Source organism: Pseudorca crassidens, chromosome 19 (assembly GCF_039906515.1).
Source record: "Pseudorca crassidens isolate mPseCra1 chromosome 19, mPseCra1.hap1, whole genome shotgun sequence".
Taxonomy (NCBI): domain Eukaryota; kingdom Metazoa; phylum Chordata; class Mammalia; order Artiodactyla; family Delphinidae; genus Pseudorca; species Pseudorca crassidens.
The window spans coordinates 46843347-46866626 of record NC_090314.1 but is presented as its reverse complement, the minus strand read 5'-3'; the positions used below and the strand labels follow the sequence as shown (position 1 = coordinate 46866626).

Sequence of the window (23280 nt, the reverse complement as noted above, 5' to 3'; positions counted from 1 at the left end):
CAGGGTTGGGAGTGTTGAGGGAAATGGGGAGTGACTGATGATAGGTATGGGTCCTTTTTTGGGGGGGGCTGATGAAAATGTTCTAGAATTGACTGTGTAATCACACAATTTGCACATCTCTGTGAATATACTAAGAACCATTGAACTGTATATTTTAAATGGGTGAATTGTATGGTATGTGAATTATATCTCAATAAAGCCACGAGAGAGAGAGAGAGAGAGAGAGAGAGAGAGAGAGAGAGAGAGAGAGAGAGAGAGAGAGCGCGAGCGAGCGAGAGCGCGCACGCCCGCAAGGGGAAGGGGAGGGGAGGGGAGGGGAGGGGAGGGGAGGGGAGGGGAGGGAAGGGAAAGAAGAAAAGAATCCACAAGAAAATAAATGTATCACAATGATGGTTGTTACTTGAACAGTTCCATGTTCTCCAAAGTCTCTAGAATGAACAGATATTACTTTTCCAATTAGGGAACAAATTTAACTTTATTTTAAAAAAATGGTTTATACTTAAATTGCTTTGGAAAATGTAGTGATAGCCCTGAAAATACCTGGAGGTCACAGATATAATCCCTCTCCAGCTCCTGCCCTACAACGCGCAAAGGCACATGGTACCACAGGAGGGAAGCAGGTTACATACCCCGCCCAGCCGCTGGATGGCCCCCGTCAAAAACTGTAGGTTCTTGCCAGCGGGCAGATCCAAGTAAAAGGACTTTCCAGAAAAGGGCTGCCTCCCAGCATCCGGTGAGCTCTTCGGGCATTTTCCCAGACAACTGGAAACTCCTAGCTGAGCCCCTAGAAAACAACAACAAAGGGGAGCAAAGTGAGAAGCCTGAGGTAAGAGAGGGTCCTGCAGGTCAATCAGCCCTCGCAAACAGCCCCTGCATGGCACCTGGCCAGGCCTCGGGCACCCGTCCACCAAGGTGGACGTGAGACTTGTGTTCCTGTCCTCGGGAAGCCCAGATGCGGAGAAACCCAACCCTCATACATGGATGGTGGGAATGTAAAATGGTGCAGCCACTTTAGAAAACAGTGTGGCAGCTTCTCAAAAGGTTAAGTATAGACTTAACATGAAACCCAGCAATTCCACTCCTAGGCATACCCCCAGGAGAAATGAAAACATACTTCCAAATAAAACTTGTGCAAGAATGTTCACAGCAGCATTATTCATTTTGGCCCCAAAGTGGAAACAATTCAAATGTAAATAAAATGGTAAGCGAAATGTGGTCTATCCATACGATGGAATATTATTTGGCAATAAAAACAAATGAACTGTGGACACAGGCTACAGCAACAGGCTACAGTTCTGAACCTCAGAAATATGCTGAGTGAGAAAAGCCTGACACAAAAGACCACATACTGTAAATTACATTTTTATGAAATGTTCAGAAAAGGAAAAATATAGAGAGACAGAAATTAGACTAGTGGCTGCTTAGGGCTGGGGGTGGGGATGAGGAGTGTTTGCAAACTGGCATGAGGTTCTTTCTGGGGTGATGGAAATATTCTGCAATTAGATTGTTGTGTTAATTGCACAACTCTGTAAATTACCTAAAAAGCATTGCAAGTGTACATTTGCAACACATGAATTTTACAGTATGTAAATTATAACTCAATAAAGCTAAAAAAACCCCACCTCAATGAACATACCTTTGAGCATTGTGCATTTCATTGTATACACATTTTACATTAAAAGGAAAAAAACTACAAACAAATATGGAATTCTGGTCAATGAAATGCATGCTGAATTATTATAATGTCTACAAATTACTTGAAGTGTATCAAAATAAGATGGATAGATATGTGATAAAACAAATGTATTAAAATGTCAGTCATAGGGAATTCCCAGTGGTTAGGACTCGGTGCTTTCACTGCCAGGGCCCAGGTTCATTCCCGGGTCAGGGAACTAAGATCCCAAAACCCGCGTGATGCGGCCAAAAAACAACAAAACACAAAAACCCAAAACACATACACACACACACACACACACACACACACACACACAAAACAAATAAAATGTCAACGGTAAAATCTAAGTGGTGTGTCTGTGCTCACTGTTACTTTCGACTTTGTTGCAGGTTTGAAAACTTTCACAACAAAATGTTAACATTTGAAGAGATAAAAAGGATTCAACAGAAAGTGGCAAATACTGAAGATAAGCACAGAAGTTCTAATATACAGATAATCAGAGTCTCTGAAGACAAAAACTAAAACAAACAGAAACACCCAGAATACTAAAAACTCTAAAAACTTTCCTGAAATAAAAATGCATATTTGAAACTAACATATTGAAAGAGCATGACACATACTTCAAAAAATTGACCCAGAATAGCTGATACCAAGATATAGTTAGCAGAACTGCTGGACTTTAAATGAGGGGTTTAGACCTGATTTTATTGTTTAAAAATATTTATTTATTTATTTGGCTGCGCTGGGTCTTAGTTGCGGCACGCGGGATCTTCATTGCCGTGTGCGGGATCTTTTAGTCGAGGCATGCGGGATCTAGTTCCCTGGCCAGGGATCGAACCCGAGCGCCCTGCATTGGGAGCGCAGAGTCTTAGCCACTGGACCACCAGGGAAGTCCCATGGACCTGGTATTTTTTAAAATCTTCTAAAACTCTTTGACTCCATGAATTCCTGAATTTTTCCTATCTACCAGCCAGCCAGACTTTTGATTGGACCCCCTCAGTTAAACCCTGCTTGCCCTGATGAGATACTGTTTTTCTTTCTCTGAGTTCCACATTACTGATTGTCTGTCCTCTTAGTATTTTCAGCTTCATATTCTTGTTTACTCACTCCTTCAGGTCCACCTCTGATCTCCCCAGTAGACTGGGAACTATTTTGGGAAGAGTCCTCTGACTTACACATCATTATCATTCCCATAATGCTTAAACCAGATCCTGCTCTCCCATCCTCAGCTGGCACCTGACCCTCAAGCACTTACCTTCTGGTCCCATAAACCACCCTTTTCCTGAAAGTCCTAGGTATATAGAGACAGGAAATACTGGAAAGTCAGCTTGGCATTTTACAGAAAAGGTCTTTGTTCTGAGTCCTGCCTCACCCTCTTACTAGCTGTGTAACCCTCGGTAAGTCACAATAATCTCACTTAGTGTCTATGAAACCCTATTTCCTCACTTCTGAAATAGTGATAATGGTAACACCCACCCTCATTGAGGAGCTATTCAAAACAGGCACCAACCATTCAGAATGGAGACTGGCCAGAAACACCTGATACAGCCATACCAGGAGTATGCGCTGAATGTCAGCCAGGGGAATTATTATAACTGTAGCCATTTTGGTTCCCTCCCCAAGGCCACCTTCTCCAGAAGGCTTTCTTTTCCTTTGCTTTTTTAAAAAATAATTTATTTATTTATTAATTTATGGCTGCATTGGGTCTTTGTTGCTGCGTGGGGGCTTTCTCTAGCTGTGGCGAGCGGGGCTACTCTCCACTGCGGTGGCCTCTCTTTTTGCGAAGCACGGGCTCTAGGCACGCGGGCTTCAGTAGTTGTGGTTCGCGGGCTCTAGAGCACAGGCTCTGTAGTTGTGGCGCACGGGCTTAGTTGCTCCACGGCATGTGGGATCTTCCCAGACCAGGGCTCGAACCCGTGTCCCCTGCACTGGCAGGCAGGTTCTTAACCACTGTGCCACCAGGGAAGTCCCTCTTTTTCTTTTTATTGAGGTATAACTGACATACAACATTATATTAGTTCCAGGTGATATAACATAAGGATTCAATATTTGTATAGAAGGCTTTCTCAGAATAAGCCCTTTTGACTTTCACACAAGGCCTGTGACTTTCTCCACAGGACCTAATCCTAGGGAAGCCACTGAAGAGGGAATTACGTGGATGCCAGAGTCAGAAACGGAGGGCTGGGTGAACAGCAAGCCTAGAGCGGAATGCCAGGACTCGCAGGAGGGTGAGACTGGAGAATGCCTTCTAGTTGTGCTCAGTGGGTCACTGCCAGTGCCAGATAAGCAGCCCAGCACCAACCAGACACAGTAGGGTAACATCAGGGCAGTGGTGGAGCCTACCTTGGGGTGAATATGCTTTTGTGTGTGTGTGTGTGTGTGTGTGTGTGTATGTGTGAAAGAGAAACAGTTAACAAGAGGTCAAGATGGCACGAATGAGCCACCCTCCCTTGCCCCATCCATTTGGTTAGTTTGGTAATTACAACTCAAGGGAACAGTTCTTGCAAATGAGTAACAAAGCAACGTGTGTGTACTGGGGAGCTCAGAATGCTGCTGCAAAGGCGGGGGGTGACTGAGCCCACACTGGAACCAGGGGTTCCCCACCTTGGGGTGGTTTTCCTCTTCTATCCAACCCCCAAGCCCTAAACTCAAAGGAGGGGCATAACATGAGAACCTAAGCTTTCGCATCTTCTTCCAGGAGCACATTACCAATCAGAGTGGCTAACAGTCTCAAGAGAACATTAGCTTCTAAGAAAATATGAGGCAACTGAAGAAAGCAAGTACTATAAAAGATGCTTTCTCTGGTATAGGCTGTCTTTCTCTCATAAGTAATGGACCAGACAGGAAAAAGAATTTTAAAGCATAATAAATATCCTCAAGACGGCAGGGAGCATACTAGAAACATAAAATAGGAAGAGCAGGTAAAGAAAAGCAGTAAGTGGAGACAATGGACGTAAAAAATATAATAGTTAAAAAAACCCTCAAATATTAAAAAAAAAATCCAATTTAAAAATGGGCAATGAACAGACATTTCTCCAAAGATATACAAATGGCCAATAAGCACATGAAAAGATGCACAAAGTCATTAGCCATTAGGAAAATGCAAATTGAAACCACAGAGAGATACCACTTTATACCCACTAGGATGGCTTTAACAAAAAAAGACAGATAATAACAAGTGTTGGTGAGAACATAGAGAAACTGGAACCCTCATTCTTTGCTGGTGGGAATGTAAAATGGTGCAGCCAATTGGAAAAGTCTGTCAGTTCCTCAAAAGGTTACACAGAGAGTTACCATATGACCGAGCAATATGACTCTTAGGTGTACACTCATGGAAAAAAATATATGTCCACATGATAACCTGGAAACAAATGTCTACAGCAGTATTATTCATAATAGCCAGAAAGTGGAAACTCATGTCCATCAACTGTTGAATAGATAAAATGTGGTAATCCACACAACAGAATAATATTCAACAATAAAAAGGAATGGTGTATGTCAATCGTACCTCAATAAAAAATTTTTTTAATTAAAAAAAAGGGAATGGGGCTTCCCTGGTGGCACAGTGGTTGAGAGTCTGCCTGCCGATGCAGAGGACACGGGTTCGTGCCCCGGTCCAGGAAGATCCCACATGCCGCGGAGCGGCTGGGCCCGTGAGCCATGGCCGCTGAGCCTGCGCATCCGGAGCCTGTGCTCCGCAACGGGAGAGACCACAACAGTGAGAGGTCCGCGTACCGCAAAAAAAAACCACAAAAAAACCATCATCAAACATTAGCGCACACTCCAACATTAAAAAACACACAAAGAAAACAAACCATCATGGATAAGAATCAGCAGAAATTAAAGACAGCAAGATTGGATCCCCAAGAGCTTCAAACAGAATGATCAGACATAGACTATAAAAGAAGTATTTAAATTATTAAATACTTTAATTTTATTAAAATAAGTATTTACAATGCTGGGGGGAAATAAATGTCAACTTTGAATTTTACATCTGATTAAATAAAGAATGAGGGTAAACTAAACACATTTTAAACAAAAGCCCAAACAGTTTATCATCAACCAATTATTACTAAAGGACTTCTAAAAGGTATACTTTGGAAAGAGGGAAACTGAACCCAGAAGGAAGGACTGAAATGTCCCCAAACTGGTAAAAATATGTATAAATCTAAACAGTCACTGACTGTGTAAAACAACCATAATGACGACTAATTCGGAAGTAAAAAGGAGAGACAATAATAACAACAGTATTGTTGCTAGACAGCAATCATGCTAGATGGGGTAGGGGTGGTTCAGAGCACATGGGGTCTAGGCCCTTGCAGTCAGTGTTCAGGAGGAGGGTGGAAATACTGGTAACGTCAGACTTGGCCACAGCACAGTGGAAGCTAAAAGATGGAATGTGTCCTCAAAACTCAGAGAAAACTTATTTCCAACCTAGAACTCTTTATGTGGCATAAAGAATTGTCATACCTACAAGGTCTCAAAAAATTTACTTGTCACATACCCTTTCTCAGGAAGCTATACTAGGAGATGTACTCGCCCAAAATGAGGATGTAAACAAAGAGAGGAAAATATGGAATTTAGAACACAGGGAACCCTACAGAGGAAAGCGGCAAAGGGAATTCCACAGAATGATGAAGGGAGATCCTAGGATGGAATCAGTGCAACAGGCCTAGTGCACAGCTGGACCAGACTGTAGTACTAAGACAAATGGTCTCAGGAGGTATGTCCCCCACAAAGAAGAAACTGATTCTCTGATGAGCTTGAAAGTATTGAGAGAAGGTTTATATTTTTGGTTTATATTTGGTTTATATTTAGACATGAATTCGTGATCCACACACAGAAAACAAAGCTTACTTCGGTTTGCTATATGGCTCAGCTAATATCATCATCATGTAAATACAAAAATGACAACAAAAATTACTACATATATATTGGGGGAATGGGAGGAGAAGAGGGAAATGTGTATGTGTTTATGTGTGATGTAGAGGAGAGGGGGCCAGAAAAATCTCTTTATCCTCTATATCAGAAAGTCAATAGATATAATTTAAAATTGAAAACAACAAAAGCAGTATGAGCACACTATTTAGAAATAAGAAGGTAAATACTAGAAGAAATAGCTAAAAGAGCATAAATGGTTGTACCCTAGGGAGTGGGAATCAGGAGTTACGAAAGGAGGAGCAACTCCCACTCTTGTGTGTGTGTGTGTGTGTGTGTGTGTGTGTGTGTGTGTGTATGTGACATACCTTGGCCTTTTAAACTGTGCAAGCATAGGGACTTCCCTGGTGGTGCAGTGCTTAAGAATCCGCCTGCCAATGCAGGGGGCATGGGTTCAAGCCCTGGTTCGGGAAGATCCCACATGCTGCGGAGCAACTAAGCCCGTGTGCCACAACTATTGAGCCTGCACTCCAGAGCCCACGAGTCACAACTACTGACTCTGTGAGCCTGTGCACCTAGTGCCTGTGCTCCGCAACAAGAGAAGCCACTGCAATGAGAAGCCCTCGCACCGCAATGAAGGGTAGCCCCCGCTCGCCCCAACTAGAGAAAGCCTGCGTGCAGCAACAAAGACCCAACGCAACCAAAAATTAATAATAAATAAATTTTAAAAAATAAAAATAAACTGTGTAAGCATAAAACTGTAATTTTTGTTTTCATTTCTCATAATTTTATTTTTATGAAAACTAAAACCCTCCAAAATTCACACATGGTTATGGTATAGTGAATTATAAGAACAAATATAAAGAGGATAATCTAAAATCTTCTACAGAGAAAAGCAGGTCACAAACTAAGTAACAAGAACCAGATTGACATCAATTTTCAACAGCACCTGCTTTTTGCAAGAAGAAACCACCGTCATTTTTCAATGTGTTGAAGGAAAAAAAACTTTGACTCAAGAATTTTAACACAAGGGTGAAATAAACATGTTCTCAGGCATACAAGCCTCAGAAAGTTTATCACATAAAGCCCCCTTTTGAAAACACTCTTGGAGAAAGTTCATCAGCAAAAAGAGAAATAGATCCAGAAGAAAGCAACAGACATGGGAAGGGAGAGTAAATAATTTAGTGAGGTGTATCACTGTTTGAAAGGCAACAAACAAATGGCATATCTGTAACAATCCAGGACTCAAACTAGATGATGCTAAGAGGGGAGAAGGCAGTACCTAGGGAAGTGACTACATGCTAGAATACTTATCTAATTGGGTGGGGCCGTTTATCGATAACTTTAAGAATTTTATGGTAAAAATAACCATGGATACGGGTTTTATAAGTTAATAATTAGCAAGTCCTCTAATCTTATTCATAATATCTGACTGAAAGCTCTTGTTTGACCTTTATCATGAATTCCTAAATGATCCATGACATCCCTCAACACATACTCCACTCCCCCACTCCCCCTCCGCCACACAAAGTAATTAGAAAACCTTAAGAGAACTAACATTTCTCGGCCTTTTCTTCCCAAGAGACTCTGGGGCGGGAGTTGCAACTGTGACCTCGCATCCCTAGGTTTGACCTGTTACCCACCTAGGTCCGGAGCCCGGAGCCTACTCTCAGCCATTGAACTCTCCAGTTCAAGGCAATCGTCGCCTGAAAAAGAAGGACAAAACAGCAGCTGAACCACCTTCACTAGCCTTCGACCTTCCATCATCCCCTCCTCCCGCCTCCCAAACCCCGCACAATTCCCATCGAGGGTCCCAGGAACCCCAAGACTCAACTCCATCCCAACCCATGTCCCCTCTCCACTCCCGCGCCTCCTTCTAGGTTCTTATCCCTCAGCCCCCTTTCATACTCTGCTCCCTCAACTCTCGTGGCCTCTTCGCCACCCCTTGTCTTACATTTCAATTCCCGTGCCTCTCTCCAGGCTCTTGTCCCCCCAGTCCCTCTGCCCCCTTTAGACCTCTATCCCTTCTATTCCTGTGACCCCTTCCCGGTCCCTCTACTCTCCCCAGCTCCCGGACCTATCTGCTCCCCAATTCCTGTGCCCACTTCCCAACCCCGCACCCTTCTTTAACTCTTAGGACCCCTTTCCGCCTTGCTTCTCACCCCTGCTTCCCCTTCCCGGCATCCGTACCCTTTCCCGGCTCCCTCCTCAAATTCTCGGCTCTTTCTCGGCCTCCGTACTCCTTTAAGGCCGCCGTATCACATTCGCGGGTTCCATGAGCTTTCAGCCTCCCGTGCACCGGCTGTTCCTTTGCAACTATAACATCATTCTCTAGGTGCCCTGGGCCGCGGCTTCGGTTTAAATTTCCTGTCGTCTCCGCCTCTAAAACTACGTAAGAGCTGCGAGACTGCCCTACGGGGGCCCTGGGAGGACAATATTAACTCAGCAAACCTTTTCCCCCCCCTTCCCCTTCGTTTTCCGCTCTGTTTTCTATTTCTGTCTCTTCATGTCTCGGCTTTTCATAGGCTGGAGATATTTTGAGGCTTAATAGCCAGCAAGCTGGAGACTAGCAGTAGCATCTTAGTGATTCTTCACACTAAGCTAGTTTGAAATTCCTAGGAGTTCAATAATAACTAACAAAATAAGCCTAAAGCTTATAGTTTACATAAAGATTTCACGTACACACAATTTCATCTTCACACCTTTTGTCTCCCTTTTTCCACTTATCCAACCCCCCCCCAAAAATTCTCAAAAGTGGTGTCTCCATTCCTCACTTCCCTTCTTTTCTTCAACTCACCCAATTAGAGTTTGATCCTCACCCCTCCACTTATCAACTGTGACTTGCATTTTCCCCAATCCTATCTGACTTACAGAACATTGAAACAGCCTACTCCCTCCTTCTTGAAACACTTTCTTCTTTTTGCTTCCATTTCTACCCATTTTCATCTTACCTCAATGGCTCCTCCTCAACCTCCTTTGCTGGATCCAAAGCCACTTCCATTTAAAAATGTTGGCGTAGGCCAAGGCTTTAGCCCTTAACCCTCAGCCCTCTTCTCTTCCCTATTAACACTTTCTCCCAAGGAGATCTCTTCCAACTCCATGGCCTTACAATTCAGCTCTATGCTAACGCCCAAGTTCTGACATCTCCCCAGATCTCCAGACATATATTCAAGTACCTACTAGACATTTCCATTTAGGTGTAAAATAGGCATCTCAGGCTTAAGATGTTTAACATTTGTTCCACCCCCCAAAAAAACTCACCTATCCTTTTCTCAGCCTATCCCATCTCCGTAAATGTCACATCATCCACTCAGTTGTTCAAACCTATAAGTTATCTTTCAGTACTTTCCCTTATCCCCACCCCACTCCCAGAACGAATTCTACCAACTCCAAAGTACATCTTGAATCAGACCACTGCCACCACTGTAGTCCAACCCACTGTTATTTCTTGCCTAAAGTACTGCAGTCAATTCCTAACATACTTCTACTCTTGAATAGCTTCCTACCTCTTCCCAGTATAATCCATTCTCCATGAGCAACCAGTGATATTCTTTAAGCACCATGGTAGAAGTTTATATACCACATATACTTGGTATCCCTTCCCATGGGGCCTCTCCCTGCAGAAGAGTATACATCTCAGCTCTGAAGAATCCAGCTTGGCCATGTGACTTGCTTTGGCTATGAAACAAGGAAAAAAGTGACACATCATTTCCAAGAATACGTTTTAAAAGGCAGGCTGGTTTACCAAGTTCTCTCTTCCCCTATCTAGTGATGTCCAGCCAAAGGGTGCCCTGTCAACATGGGTTCTTTGGTGAAGAGTACCTGGAACAGAACCATGGGCAAGCCATAATGGATGTGTAGCATGATTAAGGAATAGGGCTTCCCTGGTGGCGCAGTGGTTAAGAATCCACCCGCCAACGCAGGGGACACGGGTTCCAGCCCTAGTCCGGGAAGATCCCACATGCCACGGAGCAATTAAGCCCGTGAACCACAACTACTGAGCCTGTGCTCTAGAGCCGCAAGCCACAGCTACTGAGCCCATGAGCCAAAACTACTGAAGCCCGCGCTCCTAGAGCCTGTGCTCCACAACAAAAGAAGCCACTGCAATGAGAAGCCCGTGCACCACAACTAAGAGTAGCCCCCCGCTCGCCACAACTAAGAGTAGTCCCCGCTCGCCGCAACTAGAGAAAAGCCTGCACGCAGCAACAAAGACTCAATGCAGCCAGAAATAAAATAAATTAATTTTTAAAAAAAGCCATTCACCTTAAAAAAAAATAAACCTTTGCTGTTGTAACCTACTGAGATTTCGGCATCATTTGTTACCATATCAGAATCTAGCTCAAGATTGTCAAAGTGTGGTTCAGCCCTTTCAGAAGGTTCCATGAGGTTGAAACTTTTTACAGTGATATTAACATCATTACCCATTTTTTTTTCAATGACGATAAATGCATTTCATCATTTATTTAAGGTTCAAGCCCTCACACTAGATTTTTACAAGCTGGTGAACACTGACGAATTATTTCTCCCACAGAACTATAGCCACATGTTCCCGGGCAGTATAAATATATGGTTGCGCTAACGTTAATACACATCACCATATTATCAATTACATAATAAAACAAATTGTCAAGTATCCAAATATTAAGTTACACAGCTCAAAAGGCATATAAAGTATTAAATGTAAACCCACTTCTGTTTGTTTTTTTTTTTTGCAAGAGAGGTTGGGAATCACACTTCAAACAAAATTAAGTTGGTAAACAACTTCAGATAAGTTTGAAAAATAATTACAAGAATTTCAGAAATTTTATGATTAAGAATTGTTTTAGCTACAATAACAAAGTATTTCTACCTTTTAAAAAATATTTACTAAAAAAAAAAAAATTTACTAAGTTAAAGGGCATGTTCTATATGTCCTGCACAAGACAAAGGCAACATTTTACTAAAAGTACTTAATAGCCTCCTCCCATTCTTTCATCAGGCCCCCCCCATGTAAGTTGCACCCCAAAGCGCAAACATTAAAATTAAGGCTTTTTTGTCTGGAGACATTAAAAACATGTGCTTCTGTACAATGTAGATTTTCAAAATGGAGGTCTTCTATAACAGCACAAAATGAGATTTACAGAAAGACATTAGATAATCACTGTAAGACTTGGTTAACTAAAAAAAAAGAGCAAATCTGATGTATACTGGTATGAATGTGGGAATTGTGAGCAAAGAAGCTTACAGGCCCTACTTTCTATGTTTGAAATGATGGAAGGAATAAACCACACAAGGTCCAGAGTGTTCATAGTTCCTGGGATTTCAATCCTATATGATACAAAAAATATATAAGTATTGTCCTGGGTATTTTGGCACCTAGTCTTTCTAAATTTCTTATATATTGATAAGATTCTGGCATGGAAACAGATTTAAAGACATGACTTAATACTGTATGATTTCAGGAAAGGTCAATTGGTACAAATGATAAGCACATTTTAAATGCTGAACAGCAAGAATCTTTTGCTAAGTGTCCAAGTAGGTTGATCATAACCCAAACATAGAGGTTGCAATTCTGCCAGGTTTCTGGCCTGGTAAAACTGCTTTTCAACACTCCTATGGAAGCTTCCTCAGACGTCACCAAGCCAACGCGCTGGCTAACACGTATGACAAATTCCATCCCGTCTAGTTTCCACTTCTAAGCAATGGCATCAGGCACCCCAGTTTTACTGAAGGCAACAGTTGTTTCTATGACCATTGGAGTCTTTGAAGCACAGCCACATTTTAGGACGATACTTCTCCAAATACAAAAGTTGCTTGCTGTTAAAAGCTCCAAGCCGCTTTTGTCTTATGAACTGTACTGCATCTTCATATTTCATTCCACCTTCAATTAATGCTAGGGCGACAAGCACTGGAGCTCTCCCAAGGCCTGCAACACAATGAATGGCAATACAACAACCAGGGTCTTCACGGAACTTAATTTTCACAAGACTTAACCAATCATCAACAATCTGGTTAGATGGTGGTGCGCCATCGTCAAAAGGCCAGTCGAGAACATGGATGCCTTCTCTCTCCACGAGAGTAGTGTCATAAGTTGCTTCACATAGTCTTCCTATTGTGGTAACTCCACACTTCTTAAGGTCCTCTATAAATTTGCTTAAGGCCACATTTGTTGGATTGTGTGTAATAAGAAACCTCATGTTCTTGTGACTTCCACATGGATCATTTGAGCCATGTTAATTTAGTTAAAAAACACTCAATAGGGTTATGAAAGAATTTTAAAAATTGAATACAGAAATGATGCAAAGAAGCTGAGTCTACTTCAATATACTGCACTTGAAATTCTCAGTGCTTTTGAGTATGAAATTGGGAGTAATGGGAAATGAAATGAACCTCCTAACAAAAAGCAGCAATTCTTCAATCCAGTAATACTGAGGCAGTAGAAAGGAAGTACAATGCTCTGAGGATTTCAGTTCCACGCTTCCGTGTCCAGGTTAGCCACTTTTATGGGGGCTTCTCGGTGGAGTAGTAATGAATTTCTACAGTTCACTTGTCTGCACAGAGGTCATGCTGGGCCTGGCAGTAATCTCCACTGCCCTTCTGAAATTCCATAAATGGGTGATCAAGAACACCACAGAACCTGTCTCCAGCCTGTTCTCTTGGCATAGGTTTGGTTATCCCAAGAAAGGTCCACTCCTGTAGCTTCACTCTCAGGGCACCAAATGCTCATTATCCATTTTTGCTCTCTTTCTCTCATGAATGTTCAGTGGAGTATGCAGAGGCAAAAATGAGAATCCAACACTCTTCTGTTAAATCAGGTATTAAAGACATTTGCAGAAATGTACAATAATGCCATTCTTCTAATTCTATTTCCATTAAAAATGCATCATCTATGTTAATACACAGAGGGCTTATTTTTATTTATTTTAAAAAGTATTTATTTATTTATTTTTAGCTGTGTTGGGTCTTCGTTGCTGCGTGCGGGCTTCTCATCGTGATGGCTTCTCTTGTTGTGGAGCACGGGCTCTAGGTGCGCGGGCTTCAGTAGCTGTGGCACACAGGATCAGTGGTTGTGGCGCATGGGCTTAGTTGCTCTGCGGCATGTGGGATCTTCCCGGACCAGGGATTGAACCCGTGTCCCCTGCACTGGCAGGCAGATTCTTAACCACTGTGCTACCAGGGAAGTCCCTCAGAGGGCTTATTTTTATTTTTTTAAAATTTATTTATTTATTTATATTTTTGTCTGCATTGGGTCTTCATTGCTGCATGTGGGCTCTCTCTAGTTGCAGCGAGCGGGGGCTACTCTTCGTTGTGGTGCGCGGGCTTCTCATTGCAGTGGCTTCTCTTGTTGCAGAGCATGGGCTCTAGGCGTGTGGGCTTCAGTAGTTGTGGCACACAGGCTCAGTAGTTGTGGCTCGAGGGCTCTGAGTGCAGGCTCAATAGTTGTGGCACATGGGCTTAGTAGCTCCGTGGCATGTGGGATCTTCCTGGACCAGGGCTCCAACCCGTGTCCACTGCATTGGCAGGCAGATTCTTAACCACTGCGCCACCAGGTAAGTCCCTATTTTTTTTTTTTTTTTGCGGTACACGGGCATCTCACTGTTGTGGCCTCTCCCGTTGCGGAGCACAGGCTCCGGACACGCAGGCTCAACGGCCATGGCTCACGGGCCTAGCCGCTCCGCGGAATGTGGGATCTTCCCGGACCGGGGCACGAACCCGTGTCCCCTGCATCGGCAGGCGGACTCTCAACCACTGCACCACCAGGGAAGCCCCACCTATTTTTTATTTTTATTTTTTTTCACATCTTTATTGGAGTATAATTGCTTTACAATGTTGGGTTAGTTTCTGCTGTACAACAAAGTGAATCAGCTATATGTATATCCCCTCCCTCTTGAGCCTCCCTCCCACCCTCCCTATCCCATCTCAGAGGGCTTATTTTTAAATGAACAAACTAGTATTTTAAAATTTTGGTTTAATTCCTAAGATGGTAAATATCAAATATGATTTTATAAGAATATATATACACACAAATACATAAAATATATATATTAGTATAAATTTAAAGATACCCACATTGTGGTAGCCGGTCTCCAAAATGGCCTGCATTGACTATCCTCGACTCCTGATAGCATGCCCACATCCAACAGGGCTATGTACCAATAGAGTATTGAGGAAATAATAATGTGTGGCTTCTGAGGCTAGGTCATAAAAGATATTTCAGTATCTGTAATGCTGTTTCTTAGATCACCTGATATGGGGGAAGCCAGCAGCCATGACATGAGGACGCTCAAGTATGCCTGTGGAGGGGCTTGCGCGGAGAGGAATGGAGGCTTCCTGCTAAGAGCTGGCCCCAACTTACCCATCCTGTGATGGAGCCATCTGGCAAGCAGATCCTTCAGCCTTAGTCTAGCTTTCAGATGACTGCAACCTCACAAGAGATCCCAAGTCATAAAATCCCAGCCAAGCTGCTCCCAAATTGCAGGCCCGCAGCAACCCAGAGAAAATAAATGATTAGTGTTGTTTTAAGTCATTAAATTTTGGGTGATTTGTTACACAGCAATAAATAACAAATACACACATAAGCAAAAATGCTGTTTGGCATTCTCCATTTTTTTTTTTTTTCTCTGTACGCGGGCCTCTCACTGTCGTGGCCTCTCCCGTTGCGGAACACAGGCTCCGGACACGCAGGCTCAGTGGCCATGGCTCACGGGGCCAGCCGCTCCGCGGCATATGGAATCTTCCCAGACCGGGGCACGAACCCTTGTCCGCTGCATTGGCAGGCGGACTCTCAACCACTGCACCACCAGGGAAGCCCCAAGAATTTAGTAGGTTTTTTTTTTTTTTTTTTTTGCGGCACTCAGGCCTCTCACTGTTGTGGCCTCTCCCGTTGCAGAGCACAGACGCCGGACGCGCAGGCTATGGCTCACGGGCCGAGCCGCTCCGCGGCATGTGGGATCTTCCCGGACCGGGGCACGAACCCGTATCCCCTGCATCGGCAGGCGGACTCTCAATCACTGCACCACCAGGGAAGCCCAATTTAGTAGGTTCTTAATGAATATTTGTTGAGTGAGTGAAAAAAAAAATGAATCTCTCTGATCTTCAGTTTTTTCATTTGTAAAGTGAAGATAATATCTACCAGGAAGTGAGGTTTTAAAGATTAAAGATGCGTTTAGCACAAAGTCTGTGAACAGAAAAAGGGAGCATTTACCACTCGGCAAAAATATTTTGAGATAATAATTCAAGTTGTTCTCTCTCATTGTTTTTCTTGATTCCTGAGAGGAAGTGCTTAGAAAAGAAAAATCAGCTTATATCATAGAACAAGGACTGATTTCCCAATATCTAAAAAACTTTAACAAATAGATCCAGAAAAGATCAACCACCGAATTGAAAATGGGTAAAGGCACATTCACAGAAAAGGAAATACAAAGAGCATTCAAATGTGCTCAACCTCACTTAAAGCAGGAGAAATGCAAATTACCTCTATACTGAATACCATTTTCCACTTAACAGCCTGGCGAAGATCGATTGTGCTAGATAGTGCCAAATTGCCTTACATTGGGGTTGCACCAGACTCCTATGTAAGGCAATTTGGCACTATCTAGCAAAATTACAAATGCACATATCTTTCCACCCAGCAATCCCATTTCTAGGAGTTATTCTACAGATACACTCAGACATATGGGATATGACTTTGTAATAAAGGTATCTACTGCAGCATTACAGTATCTAGCAGCTATATGGTGTTTGTCAGACAAATACCTATAAAATAGTGACACAGAAAAGGGCTGCACATATATATGTTTAATTATTTAATTTTACAAATACACATGGAGTGCTTACTATGATGTTCAAAGTGCTTTAAAAATAGTAATTAGGTTAAAAAAATAGTAATTCGTTTAATCCTCATAATCATCCTTTGAGGTAGGGAGTAACTGCACCCATTTTATACATGGGAACACTGAGGTTAAAACCTGCTTGAGGTCACACAGCTAGAAGGTGTCAGTGCTGGGATTTGAACCCCAGCAACCTGACTTCAGAGTCCATGCTCTTAACATTGCTCTCTGCTGCCTCTCAGTGTAGGGCAAAATGGAAAACTGATACAGTGATATTAAAATCTGACAGGATAGATTTCAAGAGATAAAGGATTATTAGGAATACAGGTGTCATTTCTTGACGATAAACAATTTGCCAGGGACGAAATAACCTGGTACTTATATGACTCTAACAACATCAAAATATTTAAGCCAGAACTACAAGGGAAGACTGTAAAATCTACAAATATACTGGACATTTTAAGATACTTTTCTCCAAAAAACAGATGATAGATGAAACAAAAATAAAACGACATTAGCAACATATAAAAGATTCAATGATATAACTAACAAACATTAATATATAAATATTAGAAAATATGTTCAACTACACATGGAACATTATAAAACTTGACATACTATGCCACTAAAGTACCAACCGATACCAAAAAATCGCCATCATACAGAACACGTCCTATGACCACGATATGATGAAGTTAGAAACCAAAAACAAAAAGGTAAGTTTTTTGTTTGTTTGTTAAAGGATAAAACAAAATGCACTACTCTGGAATTTAAAAAACCACATTTCTAAATAATTCATGATAGGAGAATAAAACAATTACAGTGGAAATTGTAATATATCTAGAACTGCAACAATGAAAAACGATATATCAAAAGCTGCGAGATTCCTTTTAAAAAGTTGTAAAATTCAGCTAAGTAACCAGAGAGAAATGTATGACCTTAAATGTATATGCTATATTAGAAAATAAGACAGACTGAAAAGGAATCAGCTAAGTGTTCACCTTGAGAGGTCAGAAAATGAAGAGTACACCCAAAGACTACAGATGGTCAGAAATAATAAAGGATAGAAATTAATGAAATTAAGAAAAATTAATGAAATTAATGAAAAAATTAAGAAAAAAGAAAAAGTAGACTCCTACAAATTAGCATGGCAAAGACAAACAAATGATCCAATAGAAAAACCCACAAGGGATATAAACAGGCAATTCAAAGATGAGGAAATTTTTTTTTTACTTTTTTCACTCAGAGTGTTTTTTATTTACATTTCTTTTATGGCTAATGATGTTGAACACCTTGTTATGTGCTTATTTGCCACTTGTGTATCTTATTTGGTAAAATATCTTCATGTCTTTTGCTCATTTTCTTTTTTTTTTGTATCTTTATTGGAGTGTAACTGCTTTACAATGTTGTGTTAGTTTCTGCTGTACAACAATGTAAATCAGCTGGGACTTCCCTGGTGGCGCAGTGGTTAAGAATACGCCTGCCAATGCGGGGGACACGGGTTTGATCCCTGGTCCGGGAAGACCCCACATGCCGCGGAGCAACTAAGCCCGTGTGCCACAACTACTGAGCTCGTGGGCCAAAACTACTGAAGCCTGAGCGCCTAGAGCCCGCAGTCCACGAGAGAAGCCACTGCAGTGAGAAGCCCGTGCACCGCAAGGAAGAGCAGCCCCTGCCCGCTGCAACTAGAGAAAGCCTGTGCGCAGCAATGAAGACCCAACACAGGCATAAATAAATAAATAAAAATTAACAAACAAAAAAACAAAGTAAATCAGCTATATGTATACATACATCCCTATATCCCCTCCCTCTTGAGCCTCCCTCCCACCTTCTCTATCCCACCCCTCTAGATTGTCACAAAGCATCAAGCTGATAAAAGATGAGGAAATTTTAATGGCTGATAAATGTATTAAAAGTGCTCAGACTCACTAGTAGTTAAATGCAAATTAAACTAGTAATGCAAGTTAAATTAGATGCTCTTTCACACCCCTTTGACTGGCAAAAATTAAAGTATATTAAAAGCAAGTTTTAGTAAAAATGCGAAGACAAGGGTGGGAATGCAAACTGGGACAAGCCCTTGGGACAGCAATATGGTGATATCCACAAGGTTTATGCCCTTCAACTCAGCAATTCTGTTTCTAGGTATATCCTGGTCTCCAAAGAGAGATGTGCACCCCTCAGACACAAGATAATCACAGAGGTGCCAAAAGGAAGCATTAGTATTTAAATATATTTTTTTATCCAAAAGAAAAACAAGTAAGTTTTACTAATCTTTAGGAAACAGACTGATGCTGGCGCCCTCCCTGTGCTCTTGTCAGAGATCCTGGGTTATGAAGTAAAGCAAGTGAGTTATATGGGTAAAGGGTAAGGGAGCTTCATATGTGGAGGGGTTGTCTGTGTTTTCTTTTCAGGGTTTGGCGACGTGTTTTTCACTGTTCTCCACAGTTTACAAATCCCCAGATAAATGGAATTACAGATTATGCTATTTGGATTTTCCTAGCCCCCAAAAGTGAACAAGAGGCTTAACAAGATTCCTCCAAAGAAGCAAGATTAAGATTACAAATAATCCTAATGACTCTCACACAAGTGTGAGTACAAACTCTCAGGTTCAATGAGAGAGTCAGCTGGTCAGTGGGTGAGAAAATCACTGAAGTTCAAGAGAAACTCTTGCCAGTAATGAATCCTTAACACTACCGAACTGTACACTTAAAAGTGGTTCAGATGGCAAATTTTATATCATGGGCATTTTGCCACAGTTAAAATTTTAAATAAATAATAAGTGGGAAAGTAACGAAGCATATTCAGCCACATTATTTTCACTAAAGATTTTTTAAAAAAATATTTACTTATTTATTTGGCTGCACTGGGTCTTAGTGGCGGCGTGCGGGATCTAGTTCCCTGACCAGGGATCAAACCCGGGCCCCCTGTATTGGGAGCGTGGAGCTTAGCCACTGGACCACCAGGGAAGTCCCTCACTAATGATTTTTGTACTACAAAGAAATAAATATTTGTAATATATTATTTCCTTCTTTTTTCAATTGCCCTTTTTACAGTTATCTTTTTGTATATCTTATGATGGACATATTAATTTGGAATAGTGGTTCACATATGTATTTCATAAATAAATACATATTCATATTTTAGGGGTGCACAGCAAAAATATTTTTCCTGCTAAGAGGATGTGGCAAAAATACGTTTGATGCTTGCTGGCCTAGAGAAACTTTTCCACAGGTGGGCAAGGAGACATAAAAAGGAATGTGACTTGAAGCACTGTTTGAAGAACTGGGAAATAATCTAAATGTCCATCAGCGGAGAAATGGATCAGCTGGGCTATATTCAAGCACTGGAATACTATACAGTGCTTTAAATGAATGAATAAGAGCTACATGTATCAACATGGGTAAATATTTTCAAGATCTTAAGTGAAAAAAGCATACTGCAGAATGAAAAGTCTAACATGCAAAACAATGTGATATATTGTTCATGGATACATCCATATGGATACATACACACATATGTTATAATATGTATTACATATGTAGTAATATGTACTATGTTTAAAAACATTCAAGAGGAGGACAAATACCAAATTCAGGAATAGAGGTTACCTCTTGGTAGGGAAGGAAGCAAAGGAGATTGGACGCATTATTTCTTTAAAACAAAAAGATGGGGCTTCCCTGGTGGCACAGTGGTTAAGAATCCGCCTGCCAATGCAGGGGACACAGGTTCAATCTCTGGTCCGGGAAGATCCCACATGCCGCGGAGCAGCTAAGCCCATGCGCCATAACTACTAAGCTTGCCCTCTAGAATCCACGAGCCACAACTACTGAGCCCTCGTGCCACAACTACTGAAGCCCTCACGCCTGGAGCCCGTGCTCTGCAACAAGAGGAGCCACCGCAATGTGAAGCCCATGCACCACAATGAAGAGTAGTGCCCACTCGCTGCAACTAGAGAAAGCCCACATGCAGCAACAAAGACCCAATGCAGCCAAAAATAAAATAAATATTTAAAAAAGATGCAAGGTAAATTAATATAACAAATAGCTCATACTTTTAAAACAAGATGTTTTAAAACTAGTCTCCCTGAGTTCTCCTCCTCAGCGACGACCCTCTTCACATTCCCTTGTGTATCTTTCCAGAGATATTTTATGCACATGCCAGGTCAGATATGTGTGTGTATTTCTCCCCATCCCTCCAACTTTTTAAACACAAATGGTAGCAAACATTACATACTGTTCTGAGCCTCACTTTTTTCTTTAACAATGTATCTTGAATTTTGTTACATGTCACTACATAAAGAGCTTCTTCCACTTTCATGGCTGCACAATACTTCCTTCTGTGGCTTTTTTGAGTCAGTCTCCTATAGATAGAATGTAGACTATTCCTGTCTTTTCACTACAATTAGCGTCACTGCAACGGATATCCTTATAAATATGTCATTCTGCACACATGCATGTATTATAATAAATTCCCAGAAGGATAAATGCTGGGTCTTTTCAAATTGCCGTCCAACAAGATTGTACCGATTTACTTTCTGCAGAAACATTTTCCAGTGCCTGTTACCCAATGTCAGATCAACACAGTATTATCAGACTTTTAAATCTGAGAAGAAAACATGTTATCTCATTGCAAGTTTAATTTGCATATTTTAAAAGTTATAAATGACTCTTTTTTTTCCAGTGTAAAAAGCCATCTTGATTTTTTTCTGTACACTTTCTGTCATTTGTCCAGTGGTATGAATTGGTTTTTTGAACTATGAGCTATAACTTTTGTAATAAAATAGCCAATGAGGATTTTGTAAAATGCAGGGTCTGTAGAGCCTTCACTCAGTTTTGTAAGAAGTTTCTAGGATGTCTTCAAAAAGCCTTTGTGCACTGTACCAATATCGATTTCCTGATTTTGATATTATACTATAGCTATGTAAGATGTTACCATTGGGGGAAACTGAGTGAAGATGCACAGGTCTCTAAGTACTACTTTTGCAACTCCCTGTGGGTCTGTAATTATTTCAAAGTGAAAACTTAAAAAGGAACAAAATTTTGTGCTCCTTTTTCTTTTTTTAATATTTATTTACTTGGTTGCACCTGGTCTTAGTTGCGGCACATGGGCTCCTTAGTTGCAGCATGCATGTGGGATCTAGTTCTCTGACCAGGGATCGAACCCCGGCCCCCTGCATTGGGAGCTTGGAATCTTATCCACCGCGCCACCAGGGAAGTCCCCTGTGCTCCTTTTCTGATCGTGGGGGCTCTGACCTCAAACTATGATCCTTGAGTCATGATGGCTCTCAAATCTGTTAACCAACAAACCCCACCTGCAAGACAGCCACTGGGTTAGAAAGTACATCTGAGGATCTGAAATAGGGGCAAGTCTTTGGGGGCTGACTCCGGCCTCTGACTCCATTATTGTCACATTCTAACTTAGGGAGCACACAGAAGCCATGGGAATAATAGTCACAGTATCCTGTATTTCTACTGAGCTTTACAATGTTCCATGTTCATTCATTTACATTATCCCAACGATAATAAGGGTAGAGGATTCTCTCAGGAGGCGCTCTGCCAGGTATATAAGACCCTTCCTTTCCTTTTGTTGTCATCCCTTGAAAATCTTCTATCTGAACTCTGCTGCTCAAGCCATCCATGATTCTCTGGAGGGCCCACACAGTGCCATGCATCTGGGTCTGCTCCCTTTCTCTTCTAGTCTTTCTGCCTAAAAAACTTTCACTTGTTCTTCAAAAAAGTGAAAGTATCGCCTCCACCAGAAGCCTTCCTAGATCTCCCATCTCCAGTTTCCAACTCCCATCCAACAGGCAATGTTAACCTAATCTCCTTCCAGGCAACCTACTGCAATCTCCATTAGATATTGAAACACTTATCTCACTGTACTGTCATGATTAAACATGTCTGTTTCCACTGAAGACCCTTTAAAGGGAGAGCTTTTGTGACATTTATCTTTATATTTCAGTGCCTAGCAGCAATGCCAATAAATATTTAGTGAATGAAAAAGTCAGGCCAGTGACCTGCCAGCCCCCCTCTGCAGTTCAGGGAAAGCTAACCGGGGTTCTTGGGTAGTTCATTTCAGCCCAGAGCCAGGTGTTTTGAGAGCCATCTGAGGCTCCGCCCGCTGTGCAGGCGCACTTGCCTCTGGTTGGGCTCCCTGTAACTGTGTGACTCTGTGTTTCATTTTCCTTATCTTTACTATGTGGACAATAAAAGCATCTCCTCACACGGCTGTTGGGAGGATTAAAGAGATAATGTATCAAAAGCTCCTAGATAATGCTTGACAATGGGTAAAGAAGGCTCTCGGAGTTATTTCTGTGTGTTGACTGAGTGAATGAAAGAAATGACTCGAGGTTGCCTGTTCATTTATTGAGCACCCACTATGTGTCCGGTAGCGCGTTAAGCACAGCACGGTAAATGCAGAGAAGCAACCGCAGCACACTGGAGTGGTCTGAACACAGATTGCAGGGAATCAGGGAAGGTTTTCTGGAGCTTGAATTTTCATACGGGAGGAGCATGGAAAGGTGCAGGTGGTAGCAGTTGATAGAGACGGCATTCCGGACAGAGGCAGCTGTTTCCTCCTTGAAAGCTGTGTGGGAGTGGGTGGCTTAGCTTCCCACGAGTGGCGTGAAAGGGCGGCTTGGTGAGGCCGGTCGAGGCGCTAGAATCGAAGGTGAGTTCCAGTCCCGTTTAGTTATTAGCCGCGTGACTTTGGTCAAGTCACTGAACCCCTCCGAACTTCCCCAACTGTAAAAAAAGAGTCGGTTAAGACTACTCACCAGCCAGGATTCCTGAGAGAACACATGACCGTGCGTAAACCAAGACGCGCTCTACTTAGAAGGTACAAAACACCCGGCAGGTCACTACGGGTCGACTAGGTTCTACGCCCCGCGCGCCGGGGCGTGGATTTCGCTTCTGATCA

At 42.1% G+C, this 23280-nt stretch overlaps 2 protein-coding genes and 1 pseudogene across 4 annotated transcripts in view; 1 reads left to right on the top strand and 2 right to left on the bottom strand.

Annotated features, from left to right (window-relative positions):
- The window catches only part of GJC1 (gap junction protein gamma 1), a 105305-nt gene extending 90286 nt beyond the window's left edge, over positions 1-15019 (top strand). Inside the window, exon 2 of one of the 2 annotated variants that reach the window (XR_010937656.1) lies at positions 14773-15019. The gene's annotated coding sequence lies outside the window, so the exon portion shown is untranslated. Of the gene's footprint in view, positions 1-2064; positions 2212-14772 lie in introns of those variants that run through there. The other variant, XR_010937657.1, reaches the window with a different exon arrangement.
- Positions 1-23274, bottom strand: part of DBF4B (DBF4B-CDC7 kinase regulatory subunit) — a 41355-nt gene extending 18081 nt beyond the window's left edge. The window contains exons 1-6 of one of the 2 annotated variants that reach the window (XM_067716817.1): positions 23138-23274; positions 14889-14994; positions 10060-10231; positions 8744-8976; positions 8197-8259; positions 630-784 (exon numbers count right to left, since the gene is read on the bottom strand). In XM_067716817.1, the coding sequence (XP_067572918.1) occupies positions 630-784; positions 8197-8259; positions 8744-8976; positions 10060-10231; positions 14889-14892 (627 nt within the window). In that variant the 5' untranslated portion in view covers positions 14893-14994; positions 23138-23274. Of the gene's footprint in view, positions 1-629; positions 785-8111; positions 8260-8743; positions 8977-10059; positions 10232-14888; positions 14995-23137 lie in introns of those variants that run through there. The other variant, XM_067716818.1, reaches the window with a different exon arrangement.
- LOC137212922 (protein tyrosine phosphatase type IVA 1 pseudogene) lies at positions 11249-13309 on the bottom strand (annotated as a pseudogene).
- Positions 23275-23280: the final 6 nt, after the last annotated feature.